General features: G+C 43.9%; 1 protein-coding gene across 1 annotated transcript in view; it reads left to right on the forward strand.

Annotated features, from left to right (window-relative positions):
• The window catches only part of LOC137537290 (zinc finger protein 585A-like), an 87,261-nt gene that overhangs the window by 26,632 nt on the left and 40,684 nt on the right, over positions 1 to 19,945 (forward strand). The window contains exons 5-6 of the mRNA XM_068259368.1: positions 9,135 to 9,271; positions 9,311 to 10,761. Of these exons, the coding sequence (XP_068115469.1) occupies positions 9,135 to 9,271; positions 9,311 to 10,761 (1,588 nt within the window). The remainder of the gene's footprint in view (positions 1 to 9,134; positions 9,272 to 9,310; positions 10,762 to 19,945) is intronic.

Raw genomic sequence — 19,945 nt, forward strand, 5'->3', positions numbered from 1 at the left:
GTTGGATCATTTTAAGTCTGCTGGGGGCTAATAGGTTCCGGAGGTTGGGAGCCCTCCGAAAGGTAAGTGTTGGATTTTTTGGTAATGTGTTGAGTAGATAAGGATCCTGCTGTAGGATTTCCCACCTTGACTTAAGGATGGTTCTGATAGCACTATGTTGCATGCTAAATTTGGTGATAAACCTTGGAAAAAGGGTGGAGGGGTTGGCTGATTGTGTGGGTTGGGTCTGGGCTAGTTGATGGGTATTCATGGCCCTGTGTTTGGCATCTTTCAGGAGTTTGCGTGGATAGTTACGGTCAGTGAATTTGCCTGTAAGTATTCTGGATTGGTCATGGAAGTCCTTAATGTCTGTGCAGTTACGGTGTATGCGTCTGTATTGGCTGTAGGGTGTGTTGGTTGTCCATGGGCGGTGATGATGACTGTCAAAGTGGATGTAATTGTTAGCATCTACCTTTTTAAAGTGGGTTTTGGTTTTGATGTGGATGGAATCAGTGAACAGTAGGAGATCTAAATATTCTATGGAATTATGGTTATATTGACAGGTAAATTGGAGTCCGGCAGGGTTGGTGTTAAGGAATTCTAAAAATAAATTAATGCGTGTGGGGTCACCTTGCCAGATAAAGATTAGCTCGTCGATATAATTTTCCATACTCATCCTTCTTGACCTGTCATCAGCATTTGATACTGTCGACCACACCTTACTCCTACAAATACTTTCAAATGTAGGAATAAAGGGCCTTGCTCTCACATGGTTATCTTCCTACCTCTCTGGAAGGTCCTTCACAGTCTCCTACTCAGATCAAATCTCTTCTCCTCATGCTTTGTCTGTCGGGGTTCCCCAAGGCTCTGTCCTTGGTCCTCTCCTCTTTTCCATCTACATGCATGGTCTTGGTGATTTAATCAACTCATTCGGGTTTCAATACCACCTCTATGCAGATGATACACAACTGTACCTCTCTGCCCCAGATCTTAACTCCCTCCTTAAACGTGTTCCTGACTGCTTGTCTGCTATATCCTCCTTCATGTCCTCTCGCTTCCTAAAACTTAATATGAGTAAAACTGAACTAATAATTTTTCCACCGTCTCTGTCCACCTCCCTGCCTGAAGTAACAATAAATGGTACCGTAATAACACTCCCATAACTTCAGTTCCCAAAGCTCGGTGCTTGGGGGTGAGATTAGACTCATCTCTCTATTTTATTCCTCACGTTCACTCCATAACCAGCTCCTGCCATCTCCAACTCAAAAACATATCTCGCATCCGTCCTTTTCTCACTCAAGACGCAACTAAAATGTTAATACATGGTCTCATAATTTCTCGTCTGGACTACTGCAACATACTACTCTGTGGACTACCTTCTAACAGACTGGCCCCGCTCCAGTCGGTACTGAACTCAGCTGCTCGTCTCATTCATCTTTCTTCTCGATCTTCCTCTGCTGCTCCTCTCTGTCAAGCTCTTCACTGGCTGCCAATTAACCAGAGGATCCAGTTCAACCTCCTAACCCTAACCCACAAAGCTCTCCACAATCTCTCTCCCCGGTACATATCCTCACTAATTTCCAGATACAAACCCAATCGCAATCTCAGATCGGCACATGATCTTCTGTTGTCCTCCTCTAGAATCACCTCCTCACATTCACGCTTAAAAGATTTTGCACGCGTTTCACCCCTCCTCTGGAATGCCCTCCCACAACACATCCGTCACTCGCCAACCTTTGTTGCCCTTAAACGCTCTCTAAAAACACACTTGTTCCGACAAGCATATGCGCTACCCTAGGCCACTTCCCTTTGTCCTAAGACCAAATTGTACTCCTACTAGGTGTCCTAAAACACACAGCCTCTATATATTTGCTGCATACTACCCCTCCTCTTGTTTCCCCCCATTCCCTTTAGATTGTAAGCCCGCAAGGGCAGGGTTCTCTCCCCCTTTTGTGTCTTGGTAACCATCATACATTTTATTCATCATGTTAATTTTATCACTGTCATTACCAATTCTATAATTTGCATTTGTATCATTCTTTGTATTTTGTCACTAATTATGTATCTTGTATTTTGGTGTATAGCATTGTCTGTATTATTATGTACCCCATGTTTGTTTCTTACTTTGTACAGCGCCACGGAATATGTTGGCGCTTTATAAATCAATAATAATAATATAGCGGCGGTAAAAAATTGTGTTTATAAAGGGGTTGTCAGGAGTGAATTTTAGAAATTCTAGGTAGCCCATTGCTAGATTTGCATATGAAGGGGCAAATGAGCTACCCATGGCTGTGCCTGTTTGTTGGTGGTAATGGTTTCCTGCAAATGAAAAAAGTGTTTAATTATAAGTAAATAGCTCCATCTATACTCCAAACCTTTTTATGCTTTTAATGGTCCTCTCTTTTATATCTTTCTTACTCTTGACCCCTTTTATGATTAATGTCAATATTTATATATGTTACTTTTATACGTCTGTTTTTTATATATATATATATATATATATATATATATATATATATATATATATATATATATATATATATATATATATATATATATATATATATATATATATATATATATATATATTTATTTATTTTTATTATTTATTTATATCATCATTACCCACATTTTTATAATAACATTGTGTTAGCATTTTTATCATTGGCTGCCTCTTATGCTCTATCTCATGTATACTTTTATTATATACTGTTGGCATGTTTATATGGTTTTTAAAAAACACTCATACTGTTATATTTTACCATTTTTACCGTTTTACACCTGAATCCATATGTATACATGTGCACACCCAGTGACATCTTTATACGAACATCCATGGCTACAAGTTACATGAATTGTCTAGCTGCCACAAAAAATTTTGAACCCAGGTCGCCTGTGTCAGAGGCAGAGCCCTTGACCATTACACTATCCAGCCATTGCTGGTTATCCCACATCCCAGCCACTGCTGGGAATTTCCTAACTATCCCACTGGAGAGATTCACTTCCTGTGCAAAGTTAGTCACACCTCCTGTTACCAAATACTTCCTGTTACCAAACATTTCCTGATTGGACTTCAGTCCTGTCAGTTTAACCTCTCGTCCCATTTAAAGCAAGCCTCACTTCATACTGACACAGAGGCGCTCAAACCTATTGCTTGACCCACTGAGGTAAGTTACCTTATTCTTTATGCTTGCAGTTTATAGTAATCCTTTTTTGTGTCCATATAAAGCTCTATATGCTATCTGGGAACAGACCGTGGCCTATACCTGACTCTATCATGTGTCCATATAAAGCTCTATATGCTGTCTGGGAACAGACCATGGCCTATACCTGGCTCTACCATGTGTCCATATAAAGCTCTATATGCTATCTGGGAATAGACCGTGGCCTATACCCGGCTCTATCATGTGTCCATATAAAGCTCTGTATGCTGTCTGGGAATAGACCGTGCCCTATACCCGGCTCTATCATGTGTCCATATAAAGCTCTATATGCTGTCTGGGAACAGACCGTGGCCTATACCTGGCTCTACCATGTGTCCATATAAAGCTCTATATGCTGTCTGGGAATAGACCGTGGCGTATACCTGGCTCTATCATGTGTCCATATAAAGCTCTATATGCTGTCTGGGAACAGACCGTGGCCTATACCTGGCTCTACCATGTGTCCATATAAAGCTCTATATGCTGTCTGGAAACAGACCGTGGCCTATACCCAGCTCTATCATGTGTCCATATAAAGCTCTATATGCTGTCTGGGAACAGACCGTGGCCTATACCTGGCTCTATCATGTGTCCATATAAAGCTCTATATGCTGTCTGGGAACAGACCGTGGCCTATACCCAGCTCTATCATGTGTCCATATAAAGCTCTATATGCTGTCTGGGAACAGACCGTGGCCTATACCCAGCTCTATCATGTGTCCATATAAAGCACTATATGCTGTCTGGGTACAGACCGTGGCCTATACCTGGCTCTATCATGTGTCCATATAAAGCTCTATATGCTGTCTGGGAATAGACCGTGGCCTATACCCAGCTCTATCATGTGTCCATATAAAGCTCTATATGCTGTCTGGGAATAGACCGTGGCCTATACCCGGCTCTACCATGTGTCCATATAAAGCTCTACAGTGTTCTCCCCAGAATTTTTTTCCAGCCGGGTGGCAAAAAATAGTAGCCGGGTGGCATGAAAAAGTAGCCGGGTGGGTTGAGATGAAAATGCAGGGCAACTCTGCTTACAGCATAGGAGGATGTGAGGAGGTTAGCCGATGACAGCCGGGTGGTCACCAATTCTAGCCGGGTGGAGCACCCGGCTAAAAGAGCCTGGGGAGAACACTGCTCTATATGCTGTCTGGGAACAGACCGTGGCCTATACCTGGCTCTATCATGTGTCCATATAAAGCTCTATATGCTGTCTGGGTACAGACCGTGGCCTATACCCAGCTCTATCATGTGTCCATATAAAGCACTATATGCTGTCTGGGTACAGACCGTGGCCTATACCCAGCTCTATCATGTGTCCATATAAAGCACTATATGCTGTCTGGGAATAGACCGTGGCCTATACCTGGCTCTACCATGTGTCCATATAAAGCTCTATAGGCTGTCTGGGAACAGACCGTGGCCTATACCTGGCTCTATCATGTGTCCATATAAAGCTCTATATGCTGTCTGGGAATAGACCGTGCCCTATACCTGGCTCTATCATGTGTCCATATAAAGCTCTGTATGCTGTCTGGGAATAGACTGTGGCCTATACCCAGCTCTACCATGTGTCCATATAAAGCTCTATATGCTGTCTGGGAATAGACCATGGCCTATACCTGGCTCTATCATGTGTCTATATAAAGCCCAAGATGCTGTCTGGGAACAGACCGTGGCCTATACCCAGCTCTACCATGTGTCCATATAAAGCTCTATATGCTGTCTGGGAACAGACCGTGGCCTATACCTGGCTCTATCATGTGTCCATATAAAGCTCTATATGCTGTCTGGGAATAGACCGTGCCCTATACCTGGCTCCATCATGTGTCCATATAAAGCTCTATATGCTGTCTGGAAACAGACCGTGGCCTATACCCAGCTCTACCATGTGTCCATATAAAGCTCTATATGCTGTCTGGGAATAGACCGTGGCCTATACCTGGCTCTATCATGAGTCCATATAAAGCTCTATATGCTGTCTGGGAACAGACCGTGGCCTATACCCAGCTCTACCATGTGTCCATATAAAGCTCTATATGCTGTCTGGGAACAGACCGTGGCCTATACCCAGCTCTACCATGTGTCCATATAAAGCTCTATATGCTGTCTGGGAATAGATAGTGGCCTATACCTGGCTCTATCATGTGTCCATATAAAGCTCTATATGCTGTCTGGGAACAGACCGTGGCCTATACCCAGCTCTACCATGTGTCCATATAAAGCTCTATATGCTGTCTGGGAACAGACCGTGGCCTATACCCAGCTCTACCATGTGTCCATATAACACTCTATATGCTGTCTGGGAATAGACCGTGGCCTATACCTGGCTCTATCATGTGTCCATATAAAGCTCTATATGCTATCTGGGAATAGACCGTGGCCTATACCTGGCTCTATCATGTGTCCATATAAAGCTCTATATGCTGTCTGGGAACAGACCGTGGCCTATACCCAGCTCTACCATGTAACTGTTTCACTTTGAGACATACAATATGAACCCTCCAATCTGTGAGCATTAAGCCTTAGCTATTTGATTTCTGACATCTAAGCTTGTTCGCATGGCCCTGTGTTTATGTGGGCGGAAAATGTGTTTTTGTAGCAATGCTTTATGTAGCAATTATTTTATGTGTTCTCTACCAATTATCTGCTGCGCCAATTGTTGCAATTCTGTGGGTAGTTATTTTGTGTATATTTTGTTTTTATTCCAGTTGTGCTCCCATTTTTGCCTGAGGAAGCGGGGTCACGCCCGCGAAACGCGTTGCATGTGTGGAGTTGAATAAATTATTTGACAATTCTGTTTTATTGAGACTCAAGTGAGTTTTCTTCTTTTGTAAGAGGGAGGTGAGTCCACCTTAACATCCTCCTCTGCTTTTAGGCAGTTTTTAAAATGTTTTACTCTACTCTGGCGCCTCTGTATACCGAATTTTTGCTGTGTTAAAAAGAAATTGCCCCCTGAACCTAATAACTGGTTAGGCCACCCTTAGCAGCAATAACTGCAATCAAGCGTTTGCGATAACTTACAACAAGTCTTTTACAGCGCTCTGGAAGAATTTTGACCCACTCCTCTTTGCAGATTTGTTGTAATTCAGCTTTATTTGAGGGTTTTCTAGCATGAACCGCCTTTTTAAGGTCATGCCACAACATCTCAATAGGATTCAGGTCAGGACTAGGCCACTCCAAAGTCTTCATTTTGTTTTTCTTCAGCCATTCAGAGGTGGATTTGCTGGTGTCTTTTGGGTCATTGTCCTGCTGCAGCACCCAAGATCGCGTCAGCTTAAATTGACGAACAGATGGCCGGACATTCTCCTTCAGGATTTTTTGGTAGACAGTAGAATTCATGGTTCCATCTATCACAGCAAGCCTTCCAGGTCCTGAAGCAGCAAAACAACCCCAGACCATCACACTACCACCACCATATTTACTGTTGGTATGATGTTCTTTTGCTGAAATGCTGTGTTACTTCTACGCCAGATGTAACGGGACACGCACCTTCCAAAAAGTTCAACTTTTGTCTCGTCGGTCCACAAGCTATTTTCCCAAAAGTCTTGGCAATCATTGAGATGTTTTTTAGCAAAATTGAGACGAGCCTTAATGTTCTTTTTGCTTAAAAGTGTTTTGCGCCTTGGATATCTGCCATGCAGGCCGTTTTTGCCCAGTCTCTTTCTTATGGTGGAGTCGTGAACACTGACCTTAATTGAGGCAATTGAGGCCTGCAGTTCTTTAGATGTTGTCCTGGGGTCTTTTGTGACCTCTCGGATGAGTTTTCTTTGTGCTCTTGGAGTAATTTTGGTCGGCCAGCCACTCCTGGGAAGGTTCATCACTGTTCCATGTTTTTGCCATTTGTGGATAATGGCTCTCACTGTGGTTCGCTGGAGTCCCAAAGCTTTAGAAATGACTTTAGAACCTTTACCAGACTGATAGATCTCAATTTCTTTTGTTCTCATTTGTTCCTGAATTTCTTTGGATCTTGGCATGAAGTCTAGCTTTTGAGGTGCTTTTGGTCTACTTCCCTGTGTCGGATAGCTCCTATTTAACCCCCTTGCCGGTCCAATTATATCGGCAAGGGGGCGTCGCAGCACTTTAAAATTTATTTATTTTTTTTTTTTTTAATTCATGTAGCTAGCCTAGCGCTAGCTGCATGATAGCCGCTGATAAGCGGCATCCCCCTACGTACTTCGATTGCCGCCGGCGATCTTTGCAAGCAGGAAATCCCATTCAGAACGGGATTTCCTGCTCGGCTTCCCCCGTCGCCATGGCGACGGGGCGGGATGACGTCATGGACGTCGGGACGTCAGAGCGAATCCCGATCCACCCCTCAGCGCTGCCTGGTTCTGATTGGCCAGGCTGCGCAAGGGGTCTGGAGAGGGGGCGGCATGGCGGGTAGTGGCGAATCGGCGGCGATCGGGATACGTACGCAGCTAGCAAAGTGCTAGCAGCGTGCAATAAAAAAAAAAATTTGAAAATCGGCTCAGCGGGGCCTGAGAAATCCTCCTACGCAGGTTACCCCGAGCTGAGTCCGGGATAACCAGCAAGGAGGTTAAGTGATTTCTTGATTGAAACAGGTGTGGCAGTAATCAGGCCTGGGGGTGACTACAGAAATTGAAATCAGGTGTGATAAACCACTGTTAAAAAAATAACTTAACAAGGGGGGCAATCACTTTTTCACACAGGGCCATGTAGATTTGGAGCTTTTTTCTCACTAAATAAAAACCATCATTTAAAACTGCATTTTTTGTTCAATTAGGTTATCTTTGACTAATAGTAACGGTTTTTGATAAGCAGAAACAATTAAGTGTGACAAACATGCAAAAGAATAAAAAATCAGGAAGGGGGCAAATAGTTGTTCACATCACTGTAGGTGTATCTGCATTGTTACATCACTCTACGTCACTCTTGGATTGGTTGACTTTCAAATAAGGGGTGTGTCTAATTTTTTGACTACTCTGTGTATTTTTATATTTATATCCAGCTACAGCAGTATTAGTGGTTTGGGGTCTCCATGACATAAATGGAGAATTCCTCCACCTCGCAGCTCCTATAATTTAGTGTTGTGTAACGTCACAATATCTTTATTTGCACAATTGGGGACAAGAGAGAGATAAAGGGACATTACAAGGGGCATATGAGTGACACGAGGATACAATGGTAATAAGAATGTGTAAGTGACACCACATTGCTCTACAAACATAACACAGATGTCTTGCTATAAGTACATAGAGGTCTGTTGTCACAGGAGTCACACATTGCTGCCATTGTCTCATCAAGCTCTACAATTTACTGCTTTCCTTGTATATTTCAACAACTCATGCGCCTAAGCATACAGTCTTGCTAGAATTTATTTCAAAACATTAATAAAAAATGTCATAAAATATGCCGTAAAAACTGGTTTGTGATCACACAACAGGAAATGCATTTGATTGGTTGAATTCCTAGCTACATAATATTTTCATGCAAGTCAAAGTTATTGCCCTGTGATTGGCCGCCTGTAGTGAGCAAAACCTTCTGCAGTTCTCTGTCAGGCTAATAACTAGCGATGGTCAGTGACTTGCCCATAATTCTACGATGGTGCAAATTATATGTAAAGTTATGCAGCTGCTACATTTGGTGCATTTGTGAATTTTCGACAGCTCACTGACCCTCCCTAATGATAATTGCTCCTCCCCTCAGAATTCTCTAACAGGAAGTGATGATGTTTCTCTATTTGCAGGGCGGAGTCCCGGCATCAGGAACCTCTCAGAGACTCGTCTCTCTGTATCCACAGACTGTACAACGGATGATGATGTCACTGGACAAGAGTCTCCTGCAGATATCCTGGTGACCCCAAATATTCCCCCAGACTCCCCTCACCTGTCTAACCCTGAGGGGCCTCATACCCAGCACAGCTCTCCCCCTGCTGGAGGTTCTTATTCCTGTTCCACATGTGGGAAATGTTTTGTGCGGAAATCACAGCTTGTCAGACATGAGAGATCTCACACTGGAGAGAAGCCCTATTCATGTGCTGAGTGTGGGCTACGTTTTTTATGGAAATCACATCTTGTTATACATGAGAGATATCACACTGGTGAGAAGCCCTATTCATGTGCTGAGTGTGGGAAATGTTTTTTTCAGAAATCACATCTTGTCAGGCATGAGAGATATCACACTGGTGAGAAGCCATATTCATGTGCTGAGTGTGGGAAATGTTTTGTATGTAAATCAGAACTTATCACACATGAGATTTCTCACACTGAATACATGCCCTATTCATGTGCTGAGTGTGGGAAATGTTTTGTTTATAGATCACAACTTGTCACCCATGAGAGATCTCACAATGAAGAGATGCCCTATTCATGTGCCGAGTGTGGGGAATGTTTTGTTAATAAATCACATCTTGTGACACATGAGAGATCTCACACTGGTGAGAAGCTCTTTTCTTGTGCTGAGTGTGGGAAATGTTTTGTATATAAATCACAACTTGTGACACATGAGAGATCCCACACAGGAGATAAGCCCTATTCATGTGCTGAGTGTGGAAAATGTTTTGGAACTAAAGAAGGCCTTGTTAGGCATGGGATAATTCACAGTGGTGAGAAGCCCTATTCATGTGCTGAGTGTGGGAAATGTTTTGGACAGAAAACAAAGCTTGTTCTACATGAGAGAACTCACACTGGTGAGAAGCCGTATTCATGTGCTGAGTGTGGGAAATGTTTTGGAACTAAAGGAAGCCTTGTCAGACATGAGACAGTTCACACTGGTGAGTTGATCTATTCATCTGCTGAGTGCAGAAAATTTATGGGACAGAAGTTGCATCTTGTGAAACATGAGAGATCGCACACTGGTGAGAAGCCCTATTCATGTGCTGAGTGTGGGAAATGTTTTGTATGGAATTCAGAGCTTGTTAAACATAAGAGAATTCACACTGGTGAGAAACCTTATTCTTGTTCTGAGTGTGGGAAATGCTTTGCTCTTAAACCAGACCTTGTCAGACATGAGAGATTTCACACTGGTGAGAAGCCCTATTCATGTGCTGAGTGTGGGAAATGCTTTGCACAGAAATCATACCTTGTCGCACACGAGAGAGTTCACACTGGAGAGAAGCCCTATTCATGTGCTGAGTGTGGGAAATGTTTTGCACTGAAATCACAGCTTGTAAGTCATGAGAGATCTCACACTGGCGAGAAACCCTATTCATGTACTGTGTGTGGGAAATGTTTCGCTTATAAACCAGACCTTGTCAAACATGAGAGAATTCATACTGGTGAGAAGCCATATTCATGTACTGAGTGCGGGAAATGTTTTGGATATAAAAAAATCCTTGTCATACATGAGAGATCTCACACTGGTGAGAAGCCGTATTTATGTACTGAGTGTGGGAAAGGCTTTGCACAAAAGCCACATCTCATTATACATGAGAGATCTCACACTGGTGAGAAGCCTTATTCATGTGCTGAGTGTGGGAAATGTTTTGCTCGAAAAACACATCTTGACAGACATGAGAGATCTCACACTGGTGAGAAGCCTTTTTCGTGTGCTGAGTGTGGGAAATGTTTTGTACAGAAATCACATCTTGTCAAACATGAGAGATCTCACACTGGTGGTAAGGGTCAGTGATAGCTTTGCCTCTAGTGAACCTGAAGTGGCCACAGCACACAGCTCTCCATCTCCCCAGCATAGCAGGCAGTAGGGGGGGGGGGGGTGCAGCAGCCAATAACAGGCTTGTTCAGTTCCGCTTATCCCTCTCTCATCACTGGGAGAAGCTCTATTACTGCTCTGAGTGTGGGAAATGCTTTGGCCATAAGTGTTCCTATTATCTCTTGCTAGAGGCACATGGCAGCATATTTACCCAGAATTCCGAGAATTCTTTCATGCTGCTCACTGCATTGGTTTGTAAAGCATTAAACTGCCTGACCTGAGGTGACGTGATGAGAAAAACATGGCTACATATAGTACTAAGTCGACTTACCTGTGTCAGGTTATTTATTCCTTTGCAAGGGTTAAAAAGAACCCGAGGTGGGTTTGTGAACTCCTATTAGGACACAGAGACACGTTCTGTATACATTCACCTGCCTCTGTGTCCTTTCAGTATGCCTCCAGCCCCTTCACCCGGGCTCTGCTGTCCCCCGTTATAAAAAGCGCCAGGCTAGCCTGTTATTTACCTCTGCCCTGCCACTCACCTCCGCTCCCCTGCCTCCCGTGCAGCACACTGTGCAGGATGCCTTGTGCTTGTACTATAGTACAGAGTCACTGGGGCTCTGCGGGGAAAGCTAAGCTTGTACGCCTCTGTGCTGCTCCTCAGACAATACATATCCTGCACCTGCTCACTACACATGCTTATTCATGGACAGGAGCTCAGCCAGGCACACTCTGTAACCACTTCAGCTCCCTTGCTATGCATATCTATACCCCTGTAAACCTCACTTCAGGGTCAGGGGAATAGATATGCGCTGTTAGCTTACCGCCGCCGCTCATGATCGTCCCATGCCTCCCGTTTGCATTCGCCGCAATCCTCTCCCTCGGTGATCGGGGAATAGATAACAGCTGTTTCCATCCCCGATCACTGTGCCTGCAATGACTCAGAACTTCCGGCAGCTCCGATTAAAGAGATCTGACAGAAACAAATGTAAACACTTGGTTCCGTGCTATATTTTTTCAACACGCAACTCAGTGTAGCACCATCTTCTGGCCAAAAAGTTAAAATACATCCAAATACACTCTAATACACTCATAATCCATAGGAAAATTAAATAATTTTTTAAATTACTTTTAACCCCTTCCTCCCCACCTCATATGTTACCAAAATAATACACCATTGAAAACATTTATATAAATAGTCACCTTAGGGAATTTTTTAATATGTAGGTCATGAGGGTATATTACTGTGGCTTTTATAAAGGCTTGGAATTAGTATTATAATATAAAAAACACTAATCAGAAAAATAGACACCTTTATTTCCAAATAAAATATTGCCACACATTGTACTAGGCACACAATTTAAATGTTGTAATAACCGGGTCAAATGGGCAAATACAATGTGTCTGTTTCATCATTAATAACACATTTTATTTTTAAACTACAATAGCTGGAAGCTGAGAAATGGTGAATATTTTTTCATTGTTTTTTCTTCTTCTTTCCTGCAAAATGCATATAAATAAAATAGTTCTTAACAAAAAGTACTGCCCAAAGGAAAGCCTAGTTTGTCCCACAAACAAATAATATATAGATCATCTCCGTGTGATAAGTAGCAATAAAGTTATTGGTGAATGAATGGGAGGAGCGTGATTTGAAAATTGCTCTGTTCCTGAAGGGGAAAAAGCCTGTGGTAGGGAAGTGGTTAAAGGATAGCCGAGGTGACATGTGACATGATGAGATAGACATGGGTATGTACAGTGCCAAGCACACAAATAGCTAGGCTGTGTTCCTTTTATTCTTTCTCTGCCTGAAAGAGTTAAATATCAGGTATGTAAGTGGCTGACTCAGTCCTGACTCATGCAATGTAAAGTAATACCTGCCGGCCACAGAGATGGTTCCGTTTTTTCGGGGAGTCCAGCGAAACGTTGTGCTTTCTGTGTGCTATATCACCGCTCATGTACGCAATAAAAACCTGTTGGATCATCACAGGAGGGTCGAGTCCTATGTGGATGTTGTGACTGACTGTGACTCAGTCCTGACTCAGACAGGAAGTGGCTACAGTGTGACCCTCACTGATAAGAAATTCCAACTATGAGGGCTCGTTCACACTAGGGGTGTTTGTGTCATTTTTTTATTTTATGTTATTATTTTTGTATCCTTGTAGAAATGTTGCTATACTCTGTATATTTGGTTGTTATTAATGCAACTGCTGTTGACAATCTTTAGATAGCAATCATGCTTGTCACTGTAGATAATATGCTTATCCATATGTCACCGTGATTTAATAGTGTGAACCCATGTATTTCCTGGAAATGTTACGTGTATTGTTACATTATATACACATACAGCCTGTATACAGTCACAATGTCTGTCATTGTATAATGTTGGCATAAAAAACAATTTCCCTAAATAAAAGAATATTAAAAAAAAAAGTCTCAGAGAAATCAAATAATAGATTATGTGGTATTTGCCAGAATACGCTTTCTCCTTCATATCCCAAACCTTTATGTAATGCCTGTAGGCTTAAAGGACAACTGAAGTGAGAAGAGCATGGAGGCTGCTGTATTTATAGCTTGTTAAATAATACCAGTTGCCTGGCAGCCCTGCTATTTGGCTGCAGTAGTGTTTGAATCACACACCAAAAACCAGCATGCTGCTATTCTTGTCAGATCTGACAATAATGTCAGAAACACCTGATCTGCTGCATGCTTGTTCAGGGGCTGTGGCTAAAAGTATTAGAGGCAGAGGGTCAGCAGGATAACCAGGTAACTGGTATTGCTTACAACAAAATAAATATGTCCGGCTCCATATCCCTCTCGCTTCTGTTCCCCTTTAAGGTGGTAAAGCATGAAAGTGGAAACATATTTAAAGACGTCCAGAGTTTTTTCTGCTATGGAAACGTCCTCTTTACCATCAGCGGGAATCCAGTCTATCCAGGCTACTGATATACCTCATGTGTTTCCTGCACAAGTCCCAGTGGTGTTAATTACTATTCCCCCTCCAGATAGTGGGGGGATGGTGTAATTCAGCTTGCAGCTATTGCTGGAGGCTGAATTACAGAGTTTTACATGTAATTTCTGACGGCGCCGAAGTTACTCCCTGTGCGCTGCTATAGATGTAATTCCTATTATGGCCTATGGTGGCGCCAGCTGCACCCAAATCTCCTGCAATGTTTTAACAGCGCTCGTCAGATTCCTCTTCTGAGAAAGCAGAGCCAGCAGGAGAATCTTCCACCCAGGAAGGGGAGACACCCAGAGCTCTTCTAAAAGAAAGTGTATGTTACTTCCTTTCCGGGCAATCGGAGGACTTGCTAGACTAGCAGAGTTCCCCAACCCTGTCCTCAGGGCCCTCCAACAGTGCATGTTTTACAGGAAACCACAAACATGCACAGGTGGGGTAATCAGTGTCTCAGCTGGGCTGATTAACTACCTCTGTGGATTCCCACAAAACATGCACTGTTGGTGGGCCTGGAGGACAGGGTTGGGGAACACTGTGCTAGAGTATATATCTTCAGCATTAAATATTAAAATAGAAAAAAACAAAACCTACAACAGCAGAGGTTTTGGTGTATTCGGAACAAACAGTTACTAAAGAGGCGGTGTTTCCGGTTCATAGAACCATGGTTGATGAGTGGAAAGAACTTGACAAGAAAGCAGGAATACTTTACTAAACTCATCTGAGCACAAGCTTCCAACCCCCGACGTCTCTTTACCACTTTACACTCCCTTGTTATACCACCTCCCTACCCTCCATTTCATCCTTCTCTGCCACAGATTTAGCTACTCACTTCACCAACAAAATTGTCTTTGTCTGTTAGGAAATCACTAGCCTTCAACTGTCACTTCCCGCCCCCTCCCATATAACTATATAATTGGAAAGGTGCATATTCTGTCTATTTCCTGACTCATTAGATCATGTGATTGATGCTTTCTTTCTGATATATAAATTAACCTCCTCTGACTGAATCACAATTATCTGACCTGAATAGTCCTACTACTGAGGATGAACTTCTTGCAAGCCAGGGATCCAAGGGCGTAACTAGAAAGCACTGCCCCCCCCCCCCCCTGCAAAACTTTGTATGTCCCCCCACCACACCAGGTATAGCTGCCCCCAGTATTGATAGCCAGGTATAGGTGCCTCCAGTATAGGTAGGTGGCCCAGGGGCACAGCACATCAGGGGGGAGCAATGGCCACACACAGTGGCGGGGAGGGGGACCTGACTCCCCCTTCCCCCTCACCTCTGGCTCCCCCTTCAGCGCTCCCACCTCCAGCAATTACACCAGCGGCAAGGGGGCAGGAAATGCGGACTTAACTCTTCCACGTTCCACATGACGGAGGTCACCGGTCTTCTCTGTAACAACACATCACTCTACTTTCTGATAAACAGGAAGTAGCATGAAGCACTTACAGAGAAGACTAAACTTACATCGCATGGAATGCAGAAGAGGTAAGTATGCATTTCCTACCTGCTTGCCACTGGTGTAATTGCAGGAGGGAAGAGCGCTGAAGGGGGAGCGTGAGGTGAGGAGAAGTGGTCTTCTCTTTCCGCCGCTGTTTGTGGCCATTGCTCCTCCCTCATGCACTGCGCCCCCTCCTGCCCCCAAAAATGGCACTGGTCTAGCTCCCCCTCAGGCTCCTCCCTCCAAGGGCCCCCCCTGCCTCTGTATCCCTTGCAGGGGCGATTGCTACATCCTTGCTGGGGTCCCTGCCTAACAGTAAATTGCCTGGGCCATATGGGTTCTGCCTGGAGTATTATAAGGTATATAAAGCACTTTGGCACCTACATTCACTAAGGCTTTTGAAAGTGTTTTTTTTTTTTATAACTAACCCTCCTGGGAAAGGCCCGCTACTGTGCACCGATTATCATCCCATATCTCTTCTAAACGTAGCTCTGAAAATCATGTCAAAAAATCTTTCACCACCAGATTACAAATGTTCCTTCCTCTGATAATGACCAGCTTTGCACAATGCCCATCATAGAGAGGCAGCGTAGAACAAGACAAAGACGTTGCTTCTCATGCAATATGCTCTACGCTGCAGGATCCCTGCTCTGTTGATGCTGGACAGGGTAATTAAGCAGGGTAGCCCCACACTTTCTGCAACAAGTATTGGTGTACAGAGGAATCTTGGAAGAGACGAGTTTCTATCAGAAGGTGACGCCCAAAAAATAAAAAGTAATAGAGGTAGTTTCTTTATCCACATCACTGACAGAGTTGCCCGGAAGAAGCCATGGCTAGCGATGAATGGGACCCGGAGGGTAGCCCCCTCTTCATATTCTTTGTATGGAGCAATTGGCAGAGGCGATAATCTCATCCAGACATTAGGGTTGTACAGGTGGGTGCAAAAATTACTTAAGGAGCGCTCAAGGATATGATTGTGAACTGACCCCCTAATTAGGGGAGCCCACTAAGCCAACATATACAAAATTGCTAAGAAAAAAAAGCAAAAGTTGTCGTCTTCAGAGTTCTCTATTCAAACAATATCAAAATACCAACCACATATGAAGCCCTTAAAATGAACACGGCCGTGTTAGGAGGTCAGCTGACCATACATCCAGACACACAATCAGCTGTCACTGTAATAGAAGGTTGTGCACTGTCTTGTCAAGACTCTAATGCACCACATGCAGTCTTATTCACTAACAGCAAAACCAAGGCATGTGTATGACCAGTCCACCTTCCATAGCCAGCACTGTTCCACCCAATGCAATTTTCAAGTTTCACCACTGTGTTGTATAGAGGCTCCGCCTCAACCCAGCCACTGTAGCTAAACCACATCAGGGTAATAAGCAATTAGTCGTGATTCACATGCCTATGTAGTGTCCCACATCCAGCTCAAAAAACACACAGTATGCTGTACCCGGCACCATCCCTACTAGAGAGAGAGAGAGATGAATGTACATGGCTATCTGGGGTTCTCTTCGAACAACTGTTGAACACAAAAGGCAAGGCCATGCCTGGGTGGGCTTGAACCACCAACCTTGCAGTTATCAGCCAAACGCGCTAACCAATTGTGCCACAGAGACTGTGTACCACAAAGACTGTGCAATGCAGTTGCTGTTGAATGATTTTATGGGGATGTATGTGTGTCTTTTGGAGGGAGGAAGTAAGTCTACTCCAAGAAGTTTCAGCATGTAGTGTTGGTGGTATAATGGTTAGGATAGCAGCCTACAGAGCGGTAGGCCTGTGTTCTATTCCTGGCCAATGTGAGTTGGCTTTTGACATCCTACAAATCCCTAAGCAAGCTCATTTTTCTCTTGGATATATCACAATGGTACATGCTAGGCTGGCTTCAGCATGTAGTGTTGCTGGTGGTATAGTGGTGAGGAGAGCTGCCTACCAAGCTAGTGCTTGGTAGGCAGCTCTCCTCACCACTATACCACCACCAACACTACATGCTGAAGCCAGCCTAGCATGTACCATTTGATATATCCAAGAGAAAAATGAGCTTGCTTAGGGATTTGTAGGATGTCAAAAGCCAACTCACATACATTGGCCAGGAATTGAACCCAGGCCTACCGCTTGGTAGGCTGCTATCCTAACCAGTATACCACCAACACAACACACTACACTTGGGTTTGATTCCCGGCCAATGTATGTAAGCTGGCCTTTAAAATCCTACTATTCCCTGGAAGACAAGACCCTCCTCCTCAGGAGGAGAAGGGAGGAAGGAGGAAAAGGACTACAGTCAATAGGTTTTATGGGCTACCATATAGTATAAACACGGTTCCATTTGTAACTACTTTAATTTTTCCATCGGAATCCGGAATTCCGCGGAATTTCGTAAAAATCCGGTGGAATTTTCATAGCGACAGAATTATGCGCTGGCGGAATCCGCAAATTCCGGCGGAACGGAATTTGCTCTTTCTGATCATCCCTAAACACCAGCCTGCTCCCTCACATATCCCTGTTGATCCAGAAGAAGGCGAAAAACCCTTACAAGGCATGGTCCAATTAGCCCCAGAAGGGAAAAAATTCCTTCCCGACTCCAGATGGCAATCAACACCACTGGGCATTACCTAGTAATTGTAGCCACTGTACTTCAACGCAAGGAAAGCATCTAAGCCCCCTTTAAATGCAGGTATAGAGTTTGCCATAACTACTTCCTGTGGCAATGCATTCCACATCTTAATCACTCTTACTGTAAAGAACCCTTTCCTAAATAAATGGCTAAAACATTTTTCCTCCATGCGCAGATCATGTCCTCTAGTCCTTTGAGAAGGACTAGGGACAAAAAGCTCATCCGCCAAGCTATTATATTGCCCTCTGATGTATTTATACATGTTAATTAGATCTCCTCTAAGGCGTTTTTTCTCTAGACTAAATAAACCCAGTTTATCTAACCTTTCTTGGTAAGTGAGACCTTCCATCCCACGTATCAATTTTGTTGCTCGTCTCTGCACCTGCTCTAAAACTGCTATATCTTTCCTGTAATGTGGTGCCCAAAACTGAATTCCAGATGTGGCCTTACTAGAGAGTTAAACAGGGGCAATATTATGCTAGCATCTCAAGTTTTTGTTTCCCTTTTAATGCATCCCAAAATTGTATTAGCTTTAGCTGCAGCGGCTTGGCATTGAGTACGATTATTTAACTTGTTGTCGATGAGTACTCCTAAGTCCTTCTCCAAGTTTGATGTCCCCAACTGTATCCCATTTATTTTGTATGGTGCTAGACCATTTTCGTGACCAAAATGTATGACTTTCCATTTTTCAACATTGAATTTCATCTGCCATGTATGTGCCCATATAGCTATCCTATCCAGATCCTGTTGCAATATGACACTATCTTCCTGAGAGTTGATGATTCTGCACAATTTTGTATCATCTGCAAAAATAGCAACATTGCTCACTACTGCATCTACTAGGTCATTAATAAATACATTGAAGAGCACTGGAACCAGTACAGACCCCTGTGGGACCCCACTGCTAACAGTCACCCATTTTGAGTATGATCCATTGACCACCACTCTTTGTTTTCTGACACAACAACGTTTTCTCAGGGGATGGGGAGATGGGGTACCCTGGATGACACTCGCATAGCGTCTCTCATGTAGCCGGCTAACTACATCAGGGTTTTGGGCTACGGGCCCTCCTTGATACAGGAGTTCTGTAATGATCTCTTCCTGGAATTTAAGGAAGGATCCTGTCCTCCCAGCCTTACTGTAGAGAACAAAGCTATTGTAAATGGCCAATTAAATTAAACGGACACCTTCTTATACCAGCGTCTGGTGCATCGGGATTGAAGTAGGGAGCCTACATCTGTTTATTGAAGTCCACCCCTCCCATGTTTAAGTTATAGTCATGGATGGCAAGGGGATTGTAAGTGCCAAAGTGGGCCATGCTTGTGTAGTAGTTGTCCACATATAAGTGGTACCCCTTGTGGAATAAGTCACCAATCTTGCCACTGCTCCCCAGATAGTCAGGGCATCCGACCAGCTCCAGTTTTGAGTCTTTTCCCTCAAAGACCCTAAAACGATATGTATAGCCTGTGACCCATTAACAGAGCTTATACAGCTTGATCCCCTACCGGGTGCACTTGCTGGGGAAGTACTGTATGATGCCAAGGTGCCCGGTAAAATGTACAAGGGACTCCTCTATGCAGATGTTCTATTGGGGCATACAGACATCTGCCAATCTGGATGACAAGTGGTCTATGAGGGGCTGAATTTTATGGAGCCTGCCATAAGCAGGATGGCCTCTTGGATGACAGGTTGTGTTGTTGTTGAAGTGCAGAAAGTGCGGGATGGTCTCAAAAACGTGTCCTGGACATGGCAGCAGAGTACATGGTCATGCGATGTATTGGGTGCGTAGACCAATAGGACCGCAATACATTTTTTTCTAGCCAGACACGTGTTGAGGAGAAGGCCCAAATGGTAAACTCGGAAACAGTGACTGGTTTCCACTGGAAAGGCTGGGCATAGAAGCTTTTCAGAGTGGGGGTTATGTACTGTGCTGGCGTAGCGGTTAGTCTCATACAAGTAAGTCATAGAGATCCGCGGTGGACAACAGCACAAAAAACTCAAGGGCCGATCCTAAGTGATCTGTCTCCACCTGGACTCCAGACGGCGGTGAAAGGGGGCACTACAGAACCAGGGGGTTGCCAATCAGATCAGGATTTGCCAGGACCTCTGGGAGGCTAGGGGCACTACGGGC

Source organism: Hyperolius riggenbachi, chromosome 10, assembly GCF_040937935.1.
Source record: "Hyperolius riggenbachi isolate aHypRig1 chromosome 10, aHypRig1.pri, whole genome shotgun sequence".
NCBI classification, from domain to species: domain Eukaryota; kingdom Metazoa; phylum Chordata; class Amphibia; order Anura; family Hyperoliidae; genus Hyperolius; species Hyperolius riggenbachi.